Source organism: Megachile rotundata, chromosome 6 (assembly GCF_050947335.1).
Source record: "Megachile rotundata isolate GNS110a chromosome 6, iyMegRotu1, whole genome shotgun sequence".
Lineage (NCBI taxonomy): Eukaryota > Metazoa > Arthropoda > Insecta > Hymenoptera > Megachilidae > Megachile > Megachile rotundata.
The window spans coordinates 18479391-18507027 of record NC_134988.1 but is presented as its reverse complement, the minus strand read 5'-3'; the positions used below and the strand labels follow the sequence as shown (position 1 = coordinate 18507027).

At 44.7% G+C, this 27637-nt stretch overlaps 1 protein-coding gene across 2 annotated transcripts; it reads right to left on the bottom strand.

Moving 5' to 3' along the window:
- Window positions 1-5854: 5854 nt before the first annotated feature.
- LOC100878190 (uncharacterized) lies at window positions 5855-26483 on the bottom strand. 2 transcript variants are annotated; one of them, XM_012287342.2, is made up of 5 exons: window positions 24645-26473; window positions 21960-22058; window positions 17665-18317; window positions 17065-17341; window positions 5855-7536 (listed from the first exon to the last, which is right to left on the bottom strand). In XM_012287342.2, the coding sequence occupies exons 1-5, from the start codon at window positions 24847-24849 to the stop codon at window positions 7277-7279; spliced, it is 1494 nt and encodes a 497-aa protein (XP_012142732.1). In that variant the 5' UTR covers window positions 24850-26473; the 3' UTR covers window positions 5855-7276. The 2 variants fall into 2 exon arrangements, with proteins under 2 accessions (XP_012142732.1, XP_003704425.1); XM_003704377.3 differs by lacking the exon at window positions 21960-22058 and having other exon boundaries at window positions 24645-26483.
- Window positions 26484-27637: the final 1154 nt, after the last annotated feature.

Here is a 27637-nt window from a genome sequence, read left to right as displayed (position 1 = left end):
TACACGTTGTTTCGTTTACTACTCCCTACATCCCAACATCTCTTAATAGTTTGAACGATTTCCGAAAAACAATTTTAATATATAATACATACTGTGGAAGACATTTTTATTTTTTAATATTTAACCATCGATATTAACCACGAAAGAGTATTATAAAATGGTATTCTACTTATTACGTGCTTAAACTTTTCACCGAAAGACCTATAAAGATAGCATTAAACTTAGAGAATGGGAATAAGGAGGGGAATAAAATTTATAAGGAGGTCACGGTGAAATATTTAGGATGCATGAATCTCATGCTCCTCGCCCTCTAGAGGAAACGTGATTAAACTTATAATGTTGACACAGATATGTTATCATCTGCTGCAAAAGTGACACTCTTCTAATCCATTAAATGTTCACCACCTCGTTTTCTTTCATATCGGCAGAGAATAGAGTAGATTTCCCAGTCTGTTATGTAATTCCCTTCCTTACCGAAGGTTCTTGTCCGTGTGAGTTCTGTTCGTTTGAATAGGTTTGGGATCATTTTTGTCTACGCTTATTGTACTATGCTTTGTCGGTAATTTAGGGAATGACTTCAGACAAAGTTTCATTCAAATATCTATCGACGATTCATACGGTAGGTCGTGACATGAATATGGTAGGTTTCTTCCGTACCTCGTGAATCTTGTTCAGCAGACGATCAAGTATCTATATATGATATCAACTTATGATACCAGTAGGAGTAACGTAAGCATCGAATCCTTACCGGTGCCTTTTCAGACACACCTTTCTGAATACGTATGAAATATAATATTCTAGAGAAATATTTTAACAAGTATTTGATTCCCCTAATTCGAGCTCACAGAAGAGTTCTTATTTTGTGTGATTAAGGTTTTTTTACATTTAGCATAGACTTCTCGTTCATTTCAATTAAAATTTCCCCTCAAACGATAAATACGAAGACTAACAACCGCAAAAAAACTATCAATATATTTTCTATACTTTAATAACTTCTACCCTTAGTTTTATGGGTACTTCCATCAAGCATCAGAGACGAAACGTCTTTTTATCACAGCCAAGGATCAGCTTGCGACCCAACGAGAGACAGCGAACCTTTTAGAAAAGGAAAGAGGATCGGTAAATAGAAGCCAAGATGCAAATTGAATTCGCCAGTCGAGCAAGAGGATACTCTTATTTCGTAGCGCATTCGCTAAGGGTGGGAGGGTTGATAGGGTGAGTGGATAGATAGGTGTCCTCTTGGAAGGATACCTTAGGGAGCAACGCTTATATCGAGTTAGAGCCGTTTGAATACCGACGCGCTTCCGTTGGAAGGGGTTCGAGATATCGAAGGTTCAAAAGTTGATACCCAACCACCTTCCACGGTTCCTAGTCATCCTTATACGATTAGACCCGGTAGCTCGCTGCGGAAGAGGGTTGCCTCCACCCACTCCTACTTTCTGGCTCCTCTTCTATCTCGATGAAAACGTTAAACTCGATGCACTTGTCCTTGCACGACGCGTAGAATACCTAAGATCCGTGTCCCTGTGTCCCCGCTCGTCTAACCGTCAAGGATCCGATCGCTTCCTCGGCTGGAATGACGTGTAGCACGCATAAAGTATTCCTAGGAGGTGATCCATTTCGAAACTGAGTTACGCCTGCTACGTGGTCCAGGTAGGCGTCGATACGGCCGCGAAATTATGCACGGGGACAGAAAAGATCGCTAGATTCTATTGGAATTTTCTACCACGGTGTACCATCGTCGGAAAACGTACGGTCATTTTCATATTTTTCACGAAATTTAAAGAATACTCAAAGTTTGGTATCCCGATGGATCGATGGAAGTAACGGTAGGGTTAAAAGGTGATCGATTAATTGATTAGACGGCGGAACCGAGACTGTATGACCCTAATTTATCACGACAGGCGATTACAAGGACTATTAATTTCATAACTTACTTCTCCGAAAGTCCATGTAAGATCGGTTTAATCGTTGGATAAAATTTTGATGTGGTCAATTGATGACACTCACCCCCCGTTTGAACGTGTTAACGTTACGAGCAATCCACCTACCAGAATTCACCATAAAACTGTCGTCAATAGTATTCACAGAATAAAACGTAATTGCTTTCGCAGGAATCCTCCGATGGGGCAAAAAAGTAACGGACATGGAGCAGTAAATTCAGGGAGCTCGAGTAGCGTGTACGCGTGGATTAATCAGACGCGAGGGTGGTAAACGATATTGACGCGAAACGTTGAAGAACATCGCGCGGACACGATGAACACGAAAACGGAAAACGAAGCAGAAGGACCCGGATCTAGTTCGATCATCAATGATGCAGCTAAAGGAAATACATGGCGCCACCCAGGCAACCGCGGTGCACGTCCTCGGGGGTCGATTTCGTCCCGGTGAACAGGACATCGTCGAACGAATAATCACTTTTCGAAAGTATCCTCCTGGCGTGTTCGTTGCCGATGGTTCACGTTGCTGTACGATCATTTATTCAAGATCGGGAATGAATCGAGCTCCCACGGGGACCTAGTCATCGGCCACGTATGCGTGTGTATCGATAGACCTATTTCTCGGTTATTTCGACGAGACTTTAGTGACCCCACGACGTTTCGTATACTTTCTAGTTAACGTACGCCGTTCGACACGTTTTCTTCCTTTAAACCTCGAGACATCGAGTCTCGAACGATACGGTTTATTTTATTGTAAGTTACCACGATTTATTCTCGACCGCGGAAATCGTTAACGCGCTTTCGTCGAACCGCTTCGTTTCTGTATTTCACCTCTGAAACTTTTAGCGCGCTTCGATTTAAACGAGATCGCTTCTTGATGGATCTTAATCGTGGAACGAGGAACGCGATATAAAGTTGTCGAGGATGTTCGATGTTTATATCGAAGCCCGAGTAAGCAGGAATTCGATCGATCTTAAAGCGTATTGAGTCAGTCGAAGCGAAGTCTCCTGATGGATCGCGTCTGAACGTGCGACATGCCCCTTTCTTCTTCGCCACGGCGTGCTACCCATTTGTTTTATTCTTCGTGGCCGGTTGCTGGGCTATTTATTTAAACTCTCTTCGCGTAAGACAGGAACAGAGTCCCGCCGTTATTAGAAAAAGCCTACTGACAAATGACGCTACTCCTGACAGCCTGTCACGCTGTCGATACATTGTTGTCCTCGAGAAACGGAAGAATCGCTTCCCGTTGCGAATCAACTGCCGCGGATGTTAAGAAATTTCGAATCATCTCGTTTGAAGATTGAATACATTAAAATTCGTCGCGGAGAATATGTAGGAAATGCGGTGGCTGAAAGGAGATACACGATGTCAGAGTTCATAGGAGACGACGAGCGTGGAATTAACGCGTGGCATACAACAGGATAAATTGAATAAAGCTCGCAGTGTAATCTCCTTCTCAAAAATTCCATTAACCGTGCGCCTGGACAACGCGGCACGTACGATAATTGCGAATTGACGTTTTTTAATCCGCGTCAAGGCACGATCAGCTGACTGACGAGAAAATCCTCGCTCGCAAACGAGATTATGCCGTGTTCGGGAAAAATGGGATTTCAGAAAGGATCGCTCTCGTGTATTTTTCTGGAACACGCGATGCGCGTTATTGCCGTTTGAAAAATTTTCAAATTTCGTAGCTTATATTTTATAGATACGTATTTTATACATGGAAATTTTAAGATCACGAATATTCCCAACGAAATCTCCATCTCTAAACATCCAATTCTCGATAAATGAAAGCATCTCGAGATCTTTCCCGAACAGAAAACAGAGAGGAAACAGCGCTACATTTATTGCATTATGCAGTAGGAAAAATTGTAGAACATATACTTGATCCCGTATCTTTTTTCCGGATGTACGTGTTCTGTTGGTACGTGATACAGTTCGATTGGAACCGCGACAAAAATATTGGCACGCACGGTCACACGTATCGATTGCTGCTTCATCGTCGAATACGCCGACGACGTCGGTCCCGTGCTATGGTACATCACTCAAGGGTGTCAGGAACGGGACAGGTTACGAGGTTCTCCGGTTTCCATCAATTTGGTGACACTCTTGCGTTCAACTGCGACAGTCCGCTCGAGTTATTGCGAGATAACACGCGGAACGAGGCTGTAAATAATATGGAGAACCGGCGAGACGCGAGATGGAAGCTTATGGAACCTCGAACGCGGTTGAACACGATCGCAAGACCGAGATACGCGAAAATAAAACGATAGAGGATGGGGAAGGTGGTAAACGTAGAAAATGGTTAGGGTAGAAGTAAGCAAAAGATGAGGTATGCAGAGGATGATCCTAGATGTCATATTTCAAAGCGAAGCATCCTCGGAGGAGTCGTGAATACCTTAATAGTCATAAGGTGTATTCGCGTAGTGCCGCTGTATTTGTCCCCGCTAAACGTGTTTCGAAGTTCTACAGCTTCCGCCGTTGAAACGATACGACCCTGGACACTCGTTTTCTGGTTCGAATATGACAAGGAATCTCCCTCCACGCCCCGGCTGGCCGGGCAATTGCGGGAAATACTAGAAACAAGTAACATCGTGGCAGCGTTCTGGTGCAACGGGAATTGCGATACTTATTGGAATTGTCTGGTTTGTCGAGCGATCTTCTAGATGTTCGATGCAGATTAGGTAGTTGGGCAGTCGAAACTCTACGGTGTGTTAACATGTTCGCGTTGCTGTTTGAATCGTTTGAAATCGAACAATTTGATCCTGGATTAGATCGTGGTTTTGATTGATAGGAATTTGTACGATTCGTGAAATTAAGAGTTTTCTTTGATTTTCCTCCTCTCAGTCGTCGACGGGAATAAAACTCGGCTTCAAAACTAATAACCGATATGATCGATTAAGCAAACCGAGTTGGAAACAGGTCGGGAAGATTCCTGACGTACCTGTCCGGGTCAAATGAACAGGCTTAATAAATCTGGCCAACGATACGGTGCTCACGGTAATCACGTCATTACTGAAACAAACAATCGTACGCTCGCTCGAACATAGTCTCGTGCTATTTAATAATGAGAGGCTCTCTATTACTCAATGGCTATTAGAGTGGATGCAGTTGGCAGGATGAGAGAGAAGGGGGTAGCTTTCGGTTCCACTCGGTTCATGGTGCAATCGGTTAATCACCGTCCTCTCATCCCCATTCCTGAGACACGATTTAAGCGAGCAGCGTGTTCCAGCCACCCCCGCGAGTCCCCATATCAATTAATCTTACCCAGAATGCAATAACTGTCCAATCTGCCCCCGTGGCTGCGTCATGGTGTCGTGCAGTCAGTGCTGTAACGTTCCTTCCTCCGACCACCCCCCCGTGCTACCCGTCTCGTCCATCTTTGTCGCTTGTTTTTCCCTCTTTATTCGACTTCGAATGTCCTTCGTGTTGCTCGGTGAAAATCGTGAGGCATCTCGAACAGAGCAGTCCGGAAAATCTCGCGTCGAAACGACGCATCCCTAGTGCCGACCCTGCTCGAAATAATGAGAGTTGCAGAGGAGAAAAGAGCGCGAGAAAGGGATGGATAGAGAAGAGTAGACGAACGAAACTCGTCGGAAAACATATTGGGCCGTTAAGGGGTTCGCCGTTAAGGGTAGTCTGCTTAATTGGCACGGCCGTTTAACCCTGAATTACACACCGGACGGATCGTGCAGACTGAAACGAGCTGGATACGAAGCTACCAGATTCCTTGGTCAATGATTAATCGTCTGCTGCGTCGATTCTTGTCCTCCTATGTATATCGTGTATACGTTTAGAAAAATAATGAGTTTCTTTTTAGAAATTATAAATTAATAGCGTGAATTAATAACGTGAGTTCACCTATTAACTAGAAGTTCAGCATTGATCGGAAAATGAAGTAAAAAATTTGGATGTAGGATTGAAACAAATCTTCTTTTTTATTCAAATAACGATGATATAAAGTTCTTCAAAAATTCTTAAGCGTACGGTTGAAGTGAAACAGAAAGGGATTGGTCGCGTTGACATATGCGCGCGAGCGTGCGTGTATATCACTGACAGAATGAATTAGAAATGGTAACAGCATTTATTGTTAATAATAATAATAATAATAATATTAATAATTGCAATAATATTAATAGCGAGTTTTCTAATTACAATAATTACATGATAATAGGAATGGTACAACAATAAAAATCTTTTCAATAGCAAGAAGAGAAGAAGAATACAGTTACTCGTTGACGAGACATTACTTCAGGGCATGTTTCGTCCCTTTCTTCTCTTTCTTTCGATCAGAACCAAATCGGTTCAAAAAGTTTCGTCTCTATTTATAATTATTTATAGCCTCGACTTCGTTTCTTTTTATTTATACATGTATATATTTATACGCTTAGGCTAGACGAGATACAGTCTAAGTGCTATTTACAACTTTTCTTTCCTCTTTTTTTTTGGTCACAGTTGCATCTTTGGGAGTGGGTGGTACCCTTTCTTGAACGATAGGTGCTGGAGATATGCAAAATACAGTACGGTGCTCGTACCTTTTGATTTTACACTTTGTCTATCATCGACGACCAAACGAGCTTAATTTTAATCGCTTCTCGAATTTCGGAACTAAACGCAATTTTCGATATCGTACACTCAAAGCGTTAAAACGTATAATAATAAAGCGTGTAGAATCACTTTATCGGTACATTGTACGTATATACAATAAATTCAACAACATTCCCAAACACAAATCTATCGACTGTACACTTAAACTCGATTAAATTAAACTCGTCCAATCGCCGCAAAGAACATCGCGTAAACGTCTACTTAATGCGAGAAGTACAGCGAACGATTATCAATACTTAACGAACGATTCAACACGGTGAGTATCGATACTCAGGAAAACAAAGGAATTTCTTTGATTCGTTAACGAAAAAAACGTCGACGAATCGGATACCGTGGTTGTCGCTCAAGAAAAAAGGATCCTCGTAAATCTATTTAATCCTTATTATTATACTTTCTTGCTCGAACCGCGCGTGGAATGTACAGCTTTGGTAACAATCGGAATGTATGTGCCATTGACATTCCAGTCGACGAAACGCCGTACCAGCCCTCGATTATCGTTGCGCTCGAACAAACGCGTTTCTCCTTTTATCGAATAATAAATACAAAGTCCGATTTTAACGCGAATGTACAAATTGACGTACACGTTCCAGCGAAATGCGTCCGACGACAAGGCCAACATGAGATCTGTCGAGTTCCACGAATTGCACAATTCCGGAAGCGTCCAACTAACTTTTTCTCCTCTTAAAAGAGAGATTCACAGTTTCTTCGATTAAATCGTTCCGCGTTATTCACTGCAACAATTGTGGATTGCCATTGGGCAAAGAATTTTGTCCAGGAATCGAAGTCAAACCAGCCGGTCGTTGGGACGCGTTCAGATCGGCGTGTTGGGTCTCTCGATGCCTTCTCAGATCCACTTTTCTTTGGAAAGCTCGACCACAAAGCTCGCAAGCGAAAGGTTTGAAACCAGTGTGCTTTCTCGAATGCGTAATCAGGTTGCTGCTTTGGGAAAACGCCTTGCCACATACTTGACACTTGTGAGGTTTCTCGCCTGCAACAAAAACGTTGAAATATACATTAGATATATTTCGAATCCTAACAATGACAATACATATCATTTTATTAACTCGTTAACTCGTTGCATAGTTTGGTGAATAGAATCTGTACCCAAAAATCAAAGTAAAAGCAACGAACCCCGACCGAATTGAAAGCTGGAACGAGGAAAATGCCCTTGGAACCCTTTCACGATCCATGAAAAATCCTATCATCAACCCCCGTGATCTAATCGAAATCTCTTCAAGGACAACAGAGCCATTCCGTCGTATTCTTACTATTCTAGCGGTGAATAGCGTTAATTCGTGGAAACAGTCGTTAATTCGCAGCCCCGACGATGTCTAGCTTCCTGTACAAGGCATGAACGAAGTCCGACAGATATTTCTGTATAAGATGGTGGTGTTCTAAGGGGCAGAGGGGGGTTGTATCACGGATTCGGGGCACGCCCGGTCAAGATTTCCTCCCAAGCGAGAATCTCAGCCTCCCCGGCGGCGAAGCATAGAGAGGGTTGGGTGTCAGGGGGTGGAGGGTATAGCCAGGTCTCGCCTAGTTAGACAAGTGCAAGGGGTGGGAGAAGAGTGCAGAACGGGGTAGGGTAGCCGTTCGTTTCTCCCGTGGTGGCCACGAGTTCTGATTGGCGGCCAGGGGCGGCTCCAACCCTCGTGTTTCCATGACTACCGGGGAGATAACCCGGCGGTCGACTACGAAAGAGAGATCGAACGAGAGCAGAGAACGAGATAGAGGCTCTCTCCAATGAAGAGAGAGCACGAAGGGGCAGAGAAATGATTTCAGGACGAAGAAGGTAGACGGTGAATCGAATCGTTGCGAAGGAGAGAGAGAGAAAGGAAGAATATCGCGCGGAAGAAAGACGGATAACGCGATCGGGATTGGAAGAAAGAGAAGGAGAGCTTCGGCAATGCGAACTATGTCGGCGGAGGGCAACAGAGACCCGTTAATGGACTCCCCTGTCCACTACTCTCCGTGTCTGTCCGAGAGTTCCACGTAGACAGGCCACGTCCCACCTATACAAGCGCGCGCGCGCACACGTGTGTACACGCGTTAGAGATCACGGTGAGGCGGTGGGTGGATTCATAAACAACTCGTTAGCCGAGCCTTCAATCTCGTTCGACCGATACGAGCGGACCGTCGATCACCTTTGCGATTATACCCGATCGTTATCTGGATTTCTTTTTCAATAAACTAGTCAGAGTTTTGATTTTTTCTCGCGGATATCTTGGAAAATTCCTCCAAATAGAGAAATATTCCTTTCGTCACATTTGACAATTCAAATATATTGTAATCCCGTACCTCTCGCTATGTTACCAGAACCGAAATTGTAACCCATCAGCGATAAAACGCATAGAAATGTAAATGTCGTAACAAGACGGTGACCAGATCTCGAACAACCCGAGTTTCAAGCGATGAGCAACCGCAACGATTTCAGTGTACTCGAAATCAAGATTCAAGGGAGGATTCAGGGTTAAGGGTGAGCCGTCAAGGACGTACTGGTGGAATTCGTCGGAGCTGCCGCTCGATGAAATTCCACGGAGTTCTCCGTGACTGGATGAAACGGCAGAATGAATAGAATTTTCACGGCATTAAGCGAGAAACTTCTGAAAAAGCCGAGAGAAATGAGAGCGGAGAGCCAAGCTGGCTCGGCTGTTTGAAATTTACGCGATCATAAAAATCAAAACCCTTCTCGATAACCGAGGTTATGGGTTCGACATGTATAAATCGATTCGCTTTGAAAAATCTCATCTATATTCCATAACTGAAACAAATATGAAACGAGATCAACATCCCGGAGGTTCAAATATTTCCTTTCCACATACTTTATAGAAAATAGCTTGTGACTCTTCTTTAGTTTCACAATTTTGCAAAAGACAAATTATTTTAGAACCTTACAACGATAATCTTAGGTCGGAGACAGTATTGAATATATATAAACAAATATTTTATAGCTACCGAAATACATTCGATAAAGGATTTATACGTCAGGAATGTACCCGAAGGTATAACTCGAAACTATGGAAATTTCGCGGTCAGGTTGCTGTAAAAAATTCCTCGACGATAATTCCATCCCCAAAAGTATTCGACCGAGAGAATTTCCGCTTAGCACGAAGGACATCGAATGGAAGAATTTCCGTATCACGAGAAGAAGGGTGGAGAAGCAAGCGCGTAGGGACGTCTTCCGGAATTTACGCGCTCATAAAAATCAAGAACCGTCGGGTCTCGCGCACCGAGGTTGTCCTTTTCGTCTTTATCTCCCGGAGATACAGTGCCAACGTGGTTCCACGGTTACATCTACTATCCGAATGCATTCAATGTTTCTCTCTGACCATCGTTTCCGGTCTACGTACACGAGTACGAATTGTGCACGCCGCTGCATCGAGACACAGAAAAGCTTGTTCTCGTTGGTACGTGGTTTTCACAGGATCTGGTCAAAGATTCAGTTCCGCCTGCCAGTAGAGATTCCGTGCGCTCAATTTTTCAAGCAAGGAAACAGAACGATCGAAAGAGAAGCAAGAAAGTCGAAACTGAGAGCCCCTGAGGTTTAAGACGCCATTACACCCCTGGCGCTGTCGGCCGACGCCCCTAAAACTATATTAAACTCCCGGAAATCTTGCAAGGGTCCTCTCTCTCGTCCTCTCTCTCTCTCTTTCTCTCTTTCTCTCCTTCGCTAATTCCCTCCCTTCTTTCGCGTTCCATCTGCCTGCCCTCGTAAACGCTGCCCACTGGAAACATCAACCCCTCCATGATCCTTCAACCCTCTATCCTCTAAGACGAACTCTCGAGAGCGGAAAACCGAGACGGCAGTTTGATCGTTTCCGCCGTTGGGACGGCTAAGTTTTTCAAATCGTTTTATCTCCATGATTTTGTCTCTGTCGAGGAATCGAAAATAAAGAATCATTATCCAGATTTACTAACCACTTCCTCGACCTAATATTTTTCATATAATTACGCGAACGAAGTACCACTAATTCGAATTAAGGCTAACCTTGCATAGATCCGACTTGAATCTAAGCCCAAAGCTAACGCTAAAGTTAGACGTAAACCTGACTCGATACGAAATAAATCTGAACATAAATTTAGACTTAACGTGGTTTCAATTTGTACAACTTCCTATTCGTCAATTTGGGAATGACAGTGATTAGGTCGATCACTGCGTAGGCAACGAAATAATTGAAAAGCGAAGTTGGTTCACGGAGAGGAATTTTCCTAATGGTCCTGTTTAAATTTCACGGGAGGGAATCGTGGCAGAAAAAGATAGACGAAGGTGAGTCGGACTCTGGCTGAGGCATTGATTTCCTCTCGTCTTCATCGACCACGTTTCGACCCTCTGGGGGCGTCCCTACCCTCCAACTAAAATCCTCGCGAGAGACGAGAAAAAGAGAAAATCGAAGGAAAGTACCGTATCTCATATTTCATATCGGGGGCAGCATGGATTTTCTTTTCGCTCGCCTGCAAAGAATCGCGTAAGCGTTACCCGCCGACGTCAAGCTGATCTTTCTCGGTAAGCTTCGCTTCTGTCGCATACAACAGGAAAAAGAATCCAGGTTCTTTCATTCGGAATCCTTGCCTGTGTTTTGTCTCGATCTCGCTAGAGTGAGATTTCTAGAGACCGTCTTTGAAATATCTCAAAAAGTCCATTAATCCTACCATTGTATCGATAGATTTTTATTCCTTCTATTACCATTTTTATAAAATACTATAACAGTAATGATAACCGAATATTCGAGGAAGTGCAAACGATCAGAGTAATTCAACTGGATTTTACTAGATTATTTTAAGAATAACTAGTAATTATGAGAATTGACTGACCGAGCTTAGTTGCTAAAGTTAACCGAAAGCAATTGACTAACGACTAGTTGAAACTAGTTGTCACTAATCGACTCGGCGTTTTCCCGATCCTCCGTGTTTCCGGCTTTAAATGGTACACCGATTTCGTTAATCTACCCAGTCGAAAAGTTCAGTGTTTCCGATCGAAATGATCGAATTACCGGATTTTCTGCTTATCAAGAAAACTATCCTCGATGTTTAGAATTTTCTTCCGTCGCTCTGCAGCTCTGCAACTCGACGCGGTATTCGGTCAACGACTGTTACCAGTCCCACGAGGTTCGAGCTGATCCAACAACGCGGTTGTATTTACTATTTCACGCGTACACGGGTAGCCATGGTCGCGTATTCAGCAACAGCAACAGCAACACGAGTCGTCGACACAACTACAACGTTTTACATGCCGTACACGAACGACACGGCTACATCGTTTACACGAACAATAGGGTTACGGGGGTGGATGGCGACGAGTGCGAGGCACCAATGACAAGAGCACAGACCTGGGAATTTGCGGCGGTCCAGCTGCAACTGAAAATGTTTTGCAGACTACTAATATTCTAGCCTGGCACGACGAAATGCCTGGTAAACATGAAAAAATCGTTGGAAGTGCAGCTTTTTCGAGGATGAAAAATATCGTTGATTCGTACGGTGTTTTCGACGCGTTTTAATAACGAAAATGCATCGTGAAATATTCGTTCAGAAACGAAAAAAATAAACATTTCTATTGCTAAAAATCCCCTTTTTATACACAAATTCGACGGAAATAAACCTGAACAATTGGAAGGAAGGAAGAAACACGATACTCGAGCTAAGTCTGTTAGCTCCTTAGTGCTTTCGGTGTACCGCAGGGATCCGCAATAATAATCCTCTTCCGGGCGATCACGGCGGATGTATGGCTATTAAATTATTACGGCGTCGATCAACATTAGGAATCGTGACAAATCCGATCTTCTGTACCCGTGTGAAGCCCCATCTTTGATCGGTTTCCGATGTGTACACACCTTAATTGACAATTGTGACTCACGAGCGACTTTCTCTTATCCGACTATTGAGATTGCTCGACCTGAGAGGCCATTAGTAAGAAGTCCCTTATCGAACATGAATTATATATACGGATACTAAAATTGTTCGAAGAAATTGGATCGTCTATGATGGATAAAGTAAATACGATTCTCTTTCGCGGATCAGAAAACAACGCTTGAGACGAGATAGATAAGGGAAATCATAACTTCTAAACCTTTAAGCTAAACCTCGATTCAATTAGCGCGCATATCGGATCGTGCGAAAGAAAAAGAAAAAATTTCGCGTCTTAAGATAAAGTTAAAAGATATAGAGTTCAGGTGTAATTGAATTAGTTACGTTCGAAATGCGTCAAGTGCAACTAGCGTAATAGAGACGTTTACTTTTTGCTCTAATTCTGAACAAATTCGTGTTGTTATTTAGAAGATTGACAGAAACAAAAGATCCAAATTTACATCCGATATTACCGTTGCAGTTTCCGTCCTTGCAAGTTAACTCCAAAATAACAATTGCACTCTGCATTCGGTCTCCAGCGATATCAAACTGCCGCATATAAATGTATCGATACAACGTTCGTATTCTGGGCGCAGTTAATTTCAACCCTCTAGGCTGGGGCATGGTGGTTCGAACGGGTGGTTACGCGGATAGGTGGAGGAGCGAAAAAGGAGGATACAGAGGGATGAGTGGCGAGATATGGCGGGTGAAGTGGAAGGGGTTGACGTGTTTCTGGCATGTCGATAACCCTGGAAATTTAATCATGCCGCTTCACTATGAACACTATGCGCCACTCACCGCTATATAGATAATGCCTTGGTTCCCTGGAACGTTATACCGACGAATTTGCATGTTTAATGCCGTATCGGTTGCTTATGCCGCATCTCACTGACGCGACATTAAATAGAACATCGTCTAACGAAGACACTAACGCCACCCAGGAACAGAGTTGACTAAGAAACCATTTTTTCTCGATGGATCGTACGTTGAAAGCCTCTTTTAAAGCTAATTTCAAAATATTTTTCCTCGTGCTTGACAATTCGTCCATCTCCCAATTAAATAACAATTTTACGTTATTAGTCCTATAGAAATTCGAATGTCGGTCGTACTTGAGTGATCAGGTCGTACCGAACGCGTTAAATAATAGCGATCAGACGATTAAAAATGCCGCAACTACCACAAACGCAACTGCGGAGACTATTATTTTACCAATGGAAGGGATACGTCGGCTAACGAGCCGTAAATACGATAACGGGACGAAAGATGAGAGGCTGAAAAGGGAAGAAGAGGGACAGAGACGAGGAGCAGGCAGTCCTGGAAGCATGTCGCGAAGTTTAAACAGCTTAGAGGGATGTTGCGGCGCCCCCGATGCTTGGGCGCCAAGTCAGCCGGAAACCTCTAATAGCCTCGTCTCGTCTACGTACAAAGGAGAGGGACGAACAACGAACGGACAAAGAGAGAACCAGCAACAGCATGGTGAACGTGGCCGCAAAGGTGGCTGTATAGGTTGCAGGCTTGTATCTCGTCGGGTATACGATAACCGCACCCTCGAGGTGAGCTTGAGGGAGACGTTCGGCCAGGTATCCTACATTAAAGCCACCGCTAAATTCATAATACCGACGGCGGAACGCGTCTGTATCTCTTTCGTGTTTATAGAGTTGTTTCGTTTGGTTACCGTACACATCCCTCGGACCGCAAATCGAAAAATAAAAGGTCTCCTCGTTCGTTTCTGTTTGAAAGATGTTTTACGGTGACATCGTATCGGAAGATCAATTACATCCAAGTAAATTTAGTAAGCCTACAAAGTTATCGATCAAAACCGACGTCTTTTTGTCACCGAGAGAATCAAGTTGCAGGGTGTATGCGCACTTAAACACACACGCTAGCTGCACGATCGAACAGCACGACAGTAGTCCCAATGTTTTGATAATAAACACAACCTGTCCACCGTCGGTGCAAAGCAAAGCTGATAGAGGGATGAAGATGGCGAGGGATGACTGCCGTCTGCACGCTTTCCGATCTCGTCACGTCGACAGACTTATATAGATTCTATGTTTACCTTTCCGAAGAGGCTGCGCGCTTCACTCGCAAAAAGGCAACTCTTCTTTTCGTAGGTCGAATCACGCTCATCATAAATCATCGTCAATTTGTCGTCCACAACTCCCGAGACGTTCGTAATACGCGCATTCTATTTCGAGAAATATTCCATCGCGAGAATAAAATTTGTAATCTTTCCTTATTCCACGATGAACGTTGTAACGCGCGAATAAAGATTCATCGTTGTATTACAATATCCAATGGACTTTCTACTCATCCTGCGAGAAAATTGATCGGAAAACTTCTTCGAATCATCACGTCCATCCGTTCCACTTCATCGCACGAACTTCAAACAGCAATATTTTCCCGTGGCTCGACGGTGGATCATCAGAAATAGATAAGTCCAATGTTTTCTCATCGGGAAGTGCAGAGAGCGTGTGCGGCCACTTGTCGGTCCTGTCACCGTTCGTCCAGACCGGCAACCGGCTCGTCAACCCCTTGCCGACCACCCTAGACCCATGCACTTGACTCGTCGTACGGCTGGTGGTCCAGAACGCACCCTAAAAGGCGCACCTAACAGCCAAGGTAACGCGTTCGACCCCTCGTAGCTATTCCGGCTGCTGGCTCGCGCACGAACAATATTTGCAGAGCTCTTATTCCAGCACTCCCCAACCCTGTGTGAGCGCAGCTTCAACCACCCCCTCCTCTCTCGGTGAACCAAGCCCCCGTTTTCTCTCGCCACCCCTCGTGTGCACCAGCAACCACCTACCTACCTACCTAATAATGATTTTACGTTACGCCATGCCGGTCCCCTGGGAATCCGACGGTGCCGCACCCTTATTGCACATGGCCCATGCTCGCCAAGACCAAGGGTGTATGGAACGAGGAGCGAGGGGGTGACTGGAAAAAGAGGACTGATTATCATTAGCAACAGAGTCCCAGAACACCCTCGGTTTAGTGCTTGACGCACGTACGCACGCCAACCTCGAGGTCATACAAGAGACCTTGTTTCAAGGGTGGTGGAAGGTGAGTGCCGCATGATCGAGGATTTTAATTGAACGGAATAGTGGCGTCGAAACTTTCACGCTACGGTTTGTTACGCTCGATAGGGCTGTAAAATTTCTAACAGGCAAATTGTTCGAAATGGGTAAACGTATTTAACGTTGTTCTTCGTCCCCCTCCCTTGGCATGTAGAGATACAGAAATTGAAACACGTTTGTTTCTACGATATCTCAAAGTTCTTTAAAGAATCAAGAAGTTTTTCGGAGAAGTCGAGTAGTTGGGAAAATTGCATGGCAAAAGAAGGTCACGGACGAAAGATATTCAAAGAAAAAAAAATTATTCCTGTACAGCATTGAACGCAAGGGCCCTCCGAATTTTTCATCCCTCTGAATAATAAATTAAATGTTCTATGGCAACCCTCGAAGTGATGGTGCGTGAAGGTGGACAACGAAGGCGCGTAGACAACCGGACAGAAGTCCCACAGGGTTGTTAGGAACCTGTAGGAAGTGACCGTCTCTTCGTATCCTCTTTCGACGGGTCCTTCTTCGGTTGTTTCGTCGAAACGAGGGTGAACGAGAGAGGTAGACGAGCCAGAGCGACAAGAAACAGGAGGAGGAGGAGCATGGGGGAGGACAAGGTGATAATTTGATAAGATATTGGGAGAGTTGCCATGGAGACGATACAAAACCCAGACCCCTGACTGGAACGCTCCTTCGGCTGTTCCTCTAACTTGCTTCCACCCTTGGAAGGACCTACTCCTTCAGGACTGTCGTTCCATCAACCGTGAGACACCCAAGTGTCAAGTGTCCCAACACCGTCGTCTGCTCACCTATGAGTACCTAAGGGATGTTGATCCCTCGAACAGGACTGATCTTCGACTTTGGACGGAGATACGGACTGTCGATGGACTTAGAGGATGGAAAACGTTGCCGTTGACGTAACTTTCCTAAATTTCTATTGACTCGAATCACTGCGATCGATCAAAACGTTTACCGTGATGTAGTAGAATCTCATTTGGCAAAATTAATAGGAACTCTTCGTTCGTCTAATACAAATATTTTATCCGAACGCGTCACGAAAAATTTGTCCAGGTTTAATTTCGGAAAGGATCACAAAGCGTAATCACGGACAATGCGCGTCGAGTACCAGATGGAAATCTATATGGAGCGAAAAAGACATGTTCACGTTTCCCACGGATAATTTTCGTCGTATAAAAATTGTATTCGAAGATTGGCCATCCACTGCGTCATCCAACCACGCGAGAGCAAAGAACGAGAGAGAAGCATCGAACGAAAGAAGATGAAACGACGAGCACCCCGAAAGACATTACGATTATTACCGAGTGAAGCTCGCAATGAGGGGCTCGCCACCCCTAAAATGCACTGGCCACATGTGGCCCCGATCCGACTGGGATCCTCTTGCTTACGACAAGACTCCGTCCAGACGGTTAACTGCATTATTTATCGTATGAAGTTGCTCTGCTAATTGATCCCTGGCGTCCCTGCTACGATCAATTCGAACATGGAATTTTCGTACACCGATTGTCGACGAATACGGTTCTCCTATGATTCGTATACGAGTTCGAACGGTTTGCAAATCAAGAGTTAAAAATACGTATTGATCGAAATGAACTTACCGGTGTGTATGTAGGTGTGCTTCTTCATGTCACTCTTCTGGTGGAATCTTTTTCCGCAAAATTGACAAGGGTACGGTCTGGTGTCGGAATGGATTAAAAGATGAGTACTTAAGGTGCTGGAACGCTTGAACGCTTTTCCGCACTGCTTGCACTCGAATACCTTCTCCGCAGAATGCACGGCTCTGTGTTGAGTAAGGCTGATCTCATGGCCGAACGTTTTATTGCACAGCTCGCAAGCGAAAGGTCTCTTCCCATTGTGAGATCTCCTTGCGTGCACCTGAAAAAGACGTCACGTTCTTTCTGAAACCTCTGAGAAATTGAATCCTAGAGTAACTCGACAAATGTTTCACGTAGTTCTCGCGCTTAACACTGTTCGAGGCTATTTAATACACCGGCTACCGCAGTAACAGTGGCCATGCACAAATTGAAGTTATAATTATTAACGATGCTATTCAATTATCTTCTTTGAACTACTCGATCACGTTACGTTTGAAGCTTCGATCGCTAGTGACCACCACGCCAATCAACGCTTTAATTCGCGCAACGTTCTACCACGCTTTGCGCGAGTTCTCGCAAGAAATCTGATCTAATCAAACCTACCTCGAGTCCATGGGGCGTGCTGAACATCTTATCGCACTTGACGCAGCTGTACACGTCGCCGAGCGGATGATGATGAAGACCGTGGGCGGTGTGCGTCGAGTGGAGGCCAGGATGACCCGGATGAACGCCACGCAACAATGGGTGCAAGTGTGGCGGTAACAAGTGATGAGGCAGCAGCTGAGGATGCAGGTACGAGAGAGGATGATGAGGATGGGGCGGTAACAGTCCACCCTGAAGATGAAGAGGAGGATAAAGGATGGAAGATCCAGGTGGTGGGGGATGTGCACCGATAGACGAGGCATCTCGATGAGGAGAGGCGTTTTGCAGGTGGGCAGACGGCGGATCCGGCCTCAGCAGAGCCGAGACGCTGAAAGTATCGCCGGATTTCTTCGGTGGGTTGGAAGCTGGGGACGTCGCTACGCTGGTTGGCGATGGCGTCGTCGACGATCGCGGAGGACTCGATGCAGCGTCGCGATCGTCCTCGTCGCCGACTTCTTCGACGTCTACGTCGACCTCCTCGTCTTCCACGTCCACGTCCACCTCTCCGTCTCGACGATCCGACGGTGGAGAATCTGGACAGGGAGAGTGCGACGGCGAAGGACTCCTGGTTGCTGGAGAACCCACCAAACGACCCACGCCAAAAGACAATCGTTCTGAAACGAAAATTTTGTTCGATGCTTCTTATTCGTTGCCACTTTTGTTTTATGACAAGTTAGAATGTGATTCTTGTAATCTAAACTCGAGTCCGACATTTATCGACGAGTGTCAAGGAGGATCCTATGTCACGTATACAGCACACGTGGAATATAAGACGCCTTAGGCACGATGCAGGAGAATCTGAGAAAAACGAGGACCAGAGTAAATTCGGTTTTCCCTGGCCGAAGAAGCTGAGCGAATGAGATTTAAGTCACGTACGGGGTCCTTTTTTTCCCATCGATCCGAAGGTAGGCTAGAGTATGAGGTTAACGAGACATCGTTGGGAAAAATCGAAGTACAGAGGACGTTCTTCCAAGATACTTCCTCTAATTTGTGCCCCGAATTCGCCCGACCGAATTCGAGTTCCTCGAGCGTCGATGTAACAACGAAATTAGGAAGATTTCCATTTGAAAGTTGATGAAACGATAAAGAACGAAACGGTAAGATCGATATTGTTAAGTACACTCGTGATCGCGTGGATAAGTGAACGATAAAGAGAATTTAAATCGTGAGAATAATCGTACAAGGCGTCGACTGACCGATCATCGGCTAGATAATCTGTAAAATGTATCAACTTTGTCGATCGTACATCGAAGTCGTCGACTTCGATAGCGCGTCGATACTTAACGGTTTCCTAACGAGCTCGGTATTTCTAATAATCGAGGACGATCTCGAACAGCAGTGATTTACGAGGTTCGTGGGTCGGAAAATCGGTCCTGGTTCGAGCGGAGAAAAAGAGGGGCGGCCTGCGTTTCGTTGATCGCTTCAGGGGCCAAATATCAATTCAATCGCTAGCAGCCTGCACGATGTACACCCGGTATATTATATTTATAATCCGCGCGCGTGACACGCGGTCACGTGCCTGGGTATATAATGCACCGGTGCCGGTTAATCGCATTTAAAGCTCTCGACCATCATCCCCTGGAAGGGCCGATTATTATCGCGTCTCCTGGTGGCTTTGCAATCGAATCAAAATACGCCAGGAGTCTCGGTAGAGTGGCCTAATGTAATGAGAAACGTAACCGAGTCCGTGGAGACGACGACAAAAAAAGAAAAGGAAACATGACGCATAAAATGGGGGTGAGAATGTTTTCAGGAGTAAATCTACCGCACGGACATAAGCTTGTTATCGCAAACAGAAATTAGTGTCGAATGCGGTGTGCAACTCTTCGATTCGCTACAAACTTTCTTTGACAAATATAAATTTTTTATGCCGTTAATAACTACTTAACTGTAAAGACAGCTAAATTAGATTATCCGGGAATCGAAGACATAAATTGAAGACGAGATATGCATCTATAAAAAAAAGGTGCGGAAAGATTCGGAGACGAAGGGGAAGAATAGTCGTGAAAGCAAAAGATAGACAGCAGGACGGAGCAAAAGTGAAAGAAAAGGGCAAGAGGAAGTCCGGACAGATGTGACTCGAAGCAAGATAGGAAGAACTGCTTACGCAAATGCCATGTCTGGCTCTGTTGGAATGCGGTAAAAACCGACGGTGCAAACTAGCGAGAAAAACCATCATCATCGTGCCAACCGACCAACAGATGGGTTACTGTGGTCCGGGTGTTTGGCAGAGCTTGCACTCTCGTACACGCCTATTTACGTGAATGTACATCTGGAGCCTCCTAGAAGTGTCGAATACGACGAACACGAACCTCGCAAAAGCTCCAGAAACGCGGGCCTTCGAGTAATTGTTAGGAGTTCCGATATAAATGTTAAACCACGTAAAGTCATTAGGGTACCATTTTCTGTGGTTATGCTTGATTTTGAACGCGCTAGTTGAGACCACGATTTGCCTGCAAGTTGCAAGACAATTTACAGAGACGCGACGATGGATCCGCAAGTAGCATCAAGAAGGAGGATCGTGACAAGGGATGACAATGATGGCGATGCCGAAGATGCTTGTGGACGTGGATTAATAAAGGAAGGCCAAGCCGGGGGAACAATTAGATCGAGTTAACGGCCAACTTTAATCTTCTGTCGTCCGTCAGTCGTTTACTGCGTAGCGATCTGCCGCTATTAAAGCCGTTACATGCTTCACCGTTTCAAACCCCTCTTCCGTCCTGCTTGCACCAGCCACACAAACTACGACTTTCGATCCCAAACGATGGAAAGATGTGGGTTTCGAAAAACGGATTTTCCATCTTTCTCAAACTCGGTCCCTCGTTGTTCGCCAGCGGCGTTGCCCTCTGATTTTAGAATTAGATACGAGTCACGAGAATCTGCTGGTCCAAAATCTGATCCACCATCGATTAAAATCTCTGACGTGAGGCGAAAGACGCAACAAATTGTCACGAGACATAAATTAAAATATTTCGATTTTGGCTTCGGTTAGATTCTGGAGAATGAGGACGATAACCGATGAAAAGGATAGAGTCGCAAGGAATTTGGATAGTAGATCTATGTTAGGTCAGGAAACAGATCTGATCGTGCCTCGATTCTTCGTAAGATTTCCGTAAATAAATAGAAAGAGCGAAGAAAGTTGTCGATTTCTCGAAATCGCCCTACGACCTATACATGTATAGGTGGACGTCGCGACAAATGAATGGCCACGTGCAGCAAGAAGGAGTCGGAAGAGGACAAGTTATATGCACGAGCGTTTAACATGACAAGATGCTACTAATTCAGGGTAGGTAGAACTGAGAGGCCGACCGTCGTACGAGTACAAAGGGGCCGACGGTCCGAATCCCTGTACAGCGCCTCTAATCTGCTCCAATTGGAACGACAGGAGTTAGAAGGGCCGATGTCCCTCCACGGTATAACGCGTGCTACCATTTATCCCAATCATCGGACGACCGGTCGTTCTTAACGATCGACAAATAAAAACTACTCGTCATCCGGGCTGAGGAGGAAGCCGAACGGGGCAACGAGCCGCCCATCTACACCTTCCTCGGAACAAAGTCGGACTAAACTTTGTCGCATTAAAACGTCATTAGATAAACGAGAATTTTTTCATTCTTTCAATTTCATCGCTTCTCAGAACTTTTTTCAATGAACGATCAGTAGACAAATGGAATGTTTTCATTCGTTTAAAAAAACCTTCCTTTCTTTAGAATGTCGATTATGCTCGTATGTTAATTCGATGATAATTTTGATTTACTTCGCACGATTGTGACACGTTTTAACTACTCTATGATTGATCGAACGACAATATACTTCGACTGGATTTTCTACTGATACCTTCTTTTTTATAACAGATTACATTGGATCCGTATTAATGTTGTTATTTAAAAAATCGATAATCTCCATCCTTCGTTGCTAGTATTGTAAAATGAGTTGCGAAATCAGGAAGCTTTAAACTTCTTATCGACGGATCAGATGTAGTAGTGACACAAAGATCTAACTTAAAATTGATCGAACAGCGTCGTAAAGCTTGGAGGATTTCAGCTGGATTAAATCGAATTAATTTTATTTGGCAGCCAATAATCGCGATCGTTCACCGGTAAATAAAAACACGTTCTACATATATCCGCCACAACCTTTATATTAATACGTTGTCCGTATTTTTAAACCGATAGTGAGCTTTTATCGCATGCCAAAGGCTTAGTTAACCCGTGTGCGTACTTAGATAAGTAGCAAATAACAATTTCAGTAGCTACCTGAATGACTTTTAGGCAAGGGTGGCAGAGTGGTGACCTCCGTAGCGTTTCCAAAAGGTGCCCACAGTCTGGGAAACATTAAACGAACATTGCAGCCACCTGAAAGCAAAAGAAGATCCCATGAAGAGTGGCCGTCGTTCATCTTCAGTCAATGTTACGTAAAATTCTAGCGAAAATATGAAAGATCGAGCAACATTTTCGAATCGTTCATGCATCATTGTCTTTCGTCGTCGGGGACCAGCCACTAACCGGAGAACCAACGTCTGGAGAGCTGACAAATTTGGTATTCCCAGCCCGTACAAAAGATCAACCCCTCGACAAGAGCGTCTTTATTAGAAAGGAGGGAGACCGTTCTCTATTTATCAACCTTGCCCCGGCCATTATTCGCTCTCTTTTCTCCGTGGCTGCATTCCAATCCACGGACGGCCGCCATTCGTTTTACTCGACTCTTTGATCACCGTTTGGTAGCGCGCTGGAATTTGAACTTTGCGCGAAACGCTGCAATCTCGAGTCCTATCGATTCAGACAAATCAAACTTATGCTCGCGTCAAAATTTCACTTCGAACTACTTAGCTTACACTTAGCTTACACTGCGTACTACGCTTTCAAACGATTAAGTGACCTTATAAGAAAGCTTACGAGGTTAGCGAAACCGATCAATCGAACGTACGCGTGTATCGAGAAGCGGAAAAAGAATGCAGGATAAAAGCGAAAGAATGAAATCCGTAATCCGGGCAATATAGGACCGACCGGGATAATCTGAGATAGCGGCCGGAGATTAGCGCGCCACGCCGCAAAGGCTATCTCATTCTCGCAGGATTATCAGAAATAAATCATATTTTCCTATAAAGCGAGCACACACCGAGATAAGATGTCCGCGCACGGTTTAGGTAGAACCAACCATCGATACCGAGTGTGTACATGTCTCGGTCAGGTAATGCGTGTTTGTTACCGATGTACAACACAATCCACGATCGTATCTGTGTTGGTTCGTTTCGTTGCGACGAACTTAACCTGTGTGTCGCTCGTAAATCTATAAAACGATAAATCCTATAGCGCGTGATTTTCTAAGGACAATCTTGAGAGGACGATTGACCTCTGTCACCTGTACGGCAAACTCGCTAGAAATCTTTGCTGATTCATAATCCGTTTTTAAACGAAGGTGAATAACGGACCAGGTGGAACGATAAAATTCTGTTTGGTATGTTTCTTTACTTGTTGTTGTAACTATCGTTGACCGATAATTATTAAATGAAGGACTAATTTGAGAGACGCGGACAATGAGAGCAATCATCGAGTACCGAAACGTTTGCGAAACAGTTATTGCCACATTTCAATCGCTACTCGACTTCCTACGTCAAATCGAATAACGTATTAAAAAGCGGAAATCACCACGTATATTTGCAACGTAATCCAAGACACGTAATCTTCGAGAATCCTCTAAATCGAAGGGTTTCAACTTCCGTCACCGGAAGATAACTCCTTCCGAGCCCAAGAAGACGGGTCAACAAATACCCCAACCCTAAGGAAACAACCCTCTTCTGCCTATCACCTGGCAATTATCGCTTAAACCGTTTTAGGCCGATTCCTACACGCTGTTTGGTTGATATTATTGCGTTAGCTATTAGGTCGATTAGTAGTATTAGTATAGGCAGCCATCTAATGCCTCGTCCGTTCCCCTCTCACCTGTTGAACGATCGTTGTTGTGTTCCCTTTACGCACCTGTACACACACACATTCACGCGCGCACATACACCCTCGCCATGCATTTCACCGTGCAGAACCAATGACGATAGTTCGTGTCTCGGACACGATGTGTGCAACACAAAGCGAGAGCATACACGTACACGCGTGCAGGGTGCAGAGCTCAGGTGTCGGCGCGAATTCAAGGGCGTAAACGGTGCGTTGCAGAGATAATAGGCAGGTAATAGATAGCATGATGACAGGCGACAACGGGATGAATGTCAGGGGTGAGATGCGAATCCGCGCGAGGGATGCAGAAACGATCGGGGAACGGGATTCACGGTGGTCGAGGGAAATGTAATTCTGCGGCCTGCTCTCTGCGTTTCATTCTCGATTCTCTGTTAAATTGATGCGTTCGCGAGTATTTTTTTATCTTTTCGTTGTTCTAATTTTATTAAGAAAAATTGGACTTATAGAACTATGCCCCGATTAAGAGGATGACATGATCTTCTCTCAACATTTAAAGAAATTATTGATAGGTGGCTCTTTCTTTTATTACCACCCTTAGCTAAATAAAGACTACGTTGTACTTGAGTGTACATATCGTTTTTGATAAATGTCACAATTAAAAGATAATAAAATGATTTACTTTAGATTTATGATAGATGACAGATAGGACAAACATCAACGATAACGTGTCATTAAAACGATAAAGAGAATCATTGAGTGAAATTTGAATTTGATAGGGTTGAATGATGAACAACTGCGATTTGCGACCGCATGATAATTTAATTTGACATGCATTGCGATATTCGATTACCACTCGTAATTTTGGAAAGGGAAGCTAACACTCGAGGCTTTGATTAAAAGAAATCTAAAATGAAATTTTAATTGCCACCGTATCACCGCTCTGCTGTCCAAAGATCGAAAGCGAATCGCGAGTTTAAAAATTGTCGTGGAACGTAAAAATCAAAGATACTAACGATACTAGCGCGAACCTACCTTCGACGTCGACAGGAATTTGCGGACTCTCCTGAAGATTCTCGTTGTTATTAGTTTCCGGCGACATCGCCTGCTGATGCACCAACGAAGAGGCCGCCTGTTTCGGTTTGACAACGCGAAAAGCTGACGCTTCCGCGACACCCCTGCGCGAAAAGTCCAGAGGACCCACCCCTACAGGCGAGTGTTGCTGCTGCACTTCCATCATCCTGCTCCGACAGTTCGATATCACTGTTCTTACAACAATTCTACCCTCACTGTGCACGACATTCGCTCCCGTTCAGGTTCATCGAGAGTGTGTCACTATCGTATCGTCAGTGAACCATTCACCACCCTCTTGTTTACGATAACGCGAAGCGATAATCCCTCTCACCGACACTGTCTCCTGCGATCATCCCTTGCCACGAAGACTACGATCTATCCTTAAATATCGGTCGATTCTGTGGCAAACCCTTCTTCGTGGCTCGTTCAAATCACCCACCCTAGAATCTTGGTGTCTCTGGCTACGATTGTCGTGGTCGGACAAAGACGAGGATCTAACATTCGACGACGATACGCGTAACGAGCTTCCGGCTTACGAAGACACTGATTTCCGTGCCGTCCATCGGCCGGACAGGTCAGGAACGACGAGCACCGGCACCCGGGGATGCGAGAGACGTTATAGCGGGTGCCTCGACGCCGACTGCTGTTAACGGGTCTGATAGTGGAGGAACTCCAATGCGATGACGGACGAAAGTCGCGAGTTAGACTGCGAGAAAGAGAGGGGGAACGAACGCACACACGAACCTCGATCGTCTCTGTTCAACGCGAGGAAGGAGAGAAGGAGAAACGGCGAAAAGGAACGAGAGAGAGAGAAAGATTGAGCAGGAACACCCACACAGATGTTGGATGCATGCCGGGATTTTCGATGGAGACTCCGCCTCCGTGGCACGCCTTCTTCGTCCCTACTCCACCCCCACGAAACCACTCACCATGGCCCTGATGTCGCACACCGACGTACACTTTGGATACCACTACCATCACCACCATGGACACAGAGTTTCTCTGAACGCTGACTACGGCTGATGCTATCGCGCGTTACCAACACGCGCGTCCGTGCACACGAAGGTGGCCAGCGAGTATGTTTATTCGTTTGCCACCGATGATCGTGTGGGTGCTGTTTAACTGGTCGTGTCTGCGTGTGCGTGAATCGGTGTGGGTGGTAGCTACTGGCGAATGGACACGAGACACGGTGTGTGCCACGCTCTCTCACCTCCGGTTGCAGCATTATGTGGAACCACTCGGCCACCCTGATTCCACTCTTGACTCCACTGATTGATATTTGTGCGCTCCCGTTCCTGCACGCCCGGAAGTAAATGCACCGTAGACTCCGTTTCCTGTACAAGGATAAGTTCGAGCTTCGCGAATGAAACAGACCGGCTTGCTTCAGATATTTCGTTCGCGGGACTGGCTAAGGGGGGATAAAATTCGAGGACATAACGTTCAATCCTCTGCAAGTGTATAAACGCAAATAAGAATGATTGCGTTGTATCGAATTGCATTCCGATTAAAATCCTGATTAATCGAATAAAATTGACGGCAATCGAATATAAGCTACACGGATCAGATGTTCGATAAAAATATTACTGCGTTAGAATTTTGATCGGTCATCGTTTTTTCGTCTCGCGTGTTGTTGTTGTCACCGTATCTGCAACGTAATCTACAAAATTTCATACTAAATAAATTGTTATATTTTCGAAACTCTTGCATCGAGTTTTGCTACTGGAGTCGTATATTATCGGTACTTAAAGTGCATCAAAACGTAAAAGGCGTCGACCACGCCGCATTACGTTCCGTTACGTTTCTCGCTGACTCGGCAAAACGAGATATTATATCGGTGATTCCAGGATTTCGACCGTTCGAAAAACGCGTAAATTTATTGCGAAAAGGGATTTGGCAAAACCTTCTTTCTGCTTTTTCGTCGATCGATAATTTTAACCTGTGGCCAAATCGTTCCGTAAGATTTTCGTCAGAATTTTGTCGCGCTACGACGTACCGTTTCCAACTGGAATCGACTTTGACAAGTCGAATCAAACTGCACCGCTCATCCATCTAACGCAATCCACTACAGCTTAAGCGATTATGACGACGTTGGCCGTTTATTGCACCCAATAAATTCGCAGAACAAATTATCACCGTTGAAAAATTTTCCACGCTGAATTCTTTTTCTTCTTTAAGTAAATATTATCTATCTCGGCAAATCATACGAGTACGATTTATTTTTCAAACTCGAATGAAATAATGAGAAAACAATCGTAAATCGCACAATCAATTATCGTTCATAGCTAAATTACGTTAGAACAATATCTTTCTATAAAGAGAATATACTAGCGTACGAAGTGTCGTCAGGAGCGTATCTATACGCGCGTGTATACGAGGCAGAAGATGTTAAATGTCATGAAAGAACGACAAATCGCATCGATCATACTTACTCACTCGCATCGTCGTCTACTTTCTCCCTGAAGTATCCGAGGGTGTCCCAGGGCAGTTCTATCTTCGCGAGGAAATTGCTTACCCTCTTACCACGAAAATAGGAAAACTCCCAGCTGCTGACGAGCTGATGCGAACGAATGATGTCCTCCGAGCCTAGAAGAAGCGGAATCGAGCGAAATAGAAGGATACGGAGATAAATACGGACAGGAAGCGAGAGTTCCTCGAGCTTACGATTCATGAAGAAGGGGTCGTTTCTTTGAGATTACCAAGTAGAATGTATAGAATAGAATTTTCACGAGAAAAATTAAGAAATGACTTTATTGACCTCGATACTGCCAATGCCGATTGAATTTTATTCGAAGAAGAATTTATAAAATTCACGAGTGATTCAGGTGCGTGTCGTTCAAAGTTCCCAATAAATCTAAAATCACATTAAACATCGATCGTTTTCAAGATACTTTATCAGTTTCCTTGTTCATCGGTTCGTTCAATACCGAACCTGCCCGAGTTTGTTTGCACAAGTA

Bases quoted from the DNA above. Each gene is read 5' to 3' on its own strand.
- LOC100878190 (XM_012287342.2), bottom strand. From the start codon at position 24,849: ATGATGGAAGTGCAGCAGCAACACTCGCCTGTAGGGGTGGGTCCTCTG. The intron at 18,318-21,959 runs GTAGCTACTGAA...TTTTCGTTTCAG, and splicing joins CTTGCCTAAAAGTCATTCAG to AACGATTGTCTTTTGGCGTG. The intron at 17,342-17,664 runs GTAGGTTTGATT...CGTCTTTTTCAG, and splicing joins GCACGCCCCATGGACTCGAG to GTGCACGCAAGGAGATCTCA.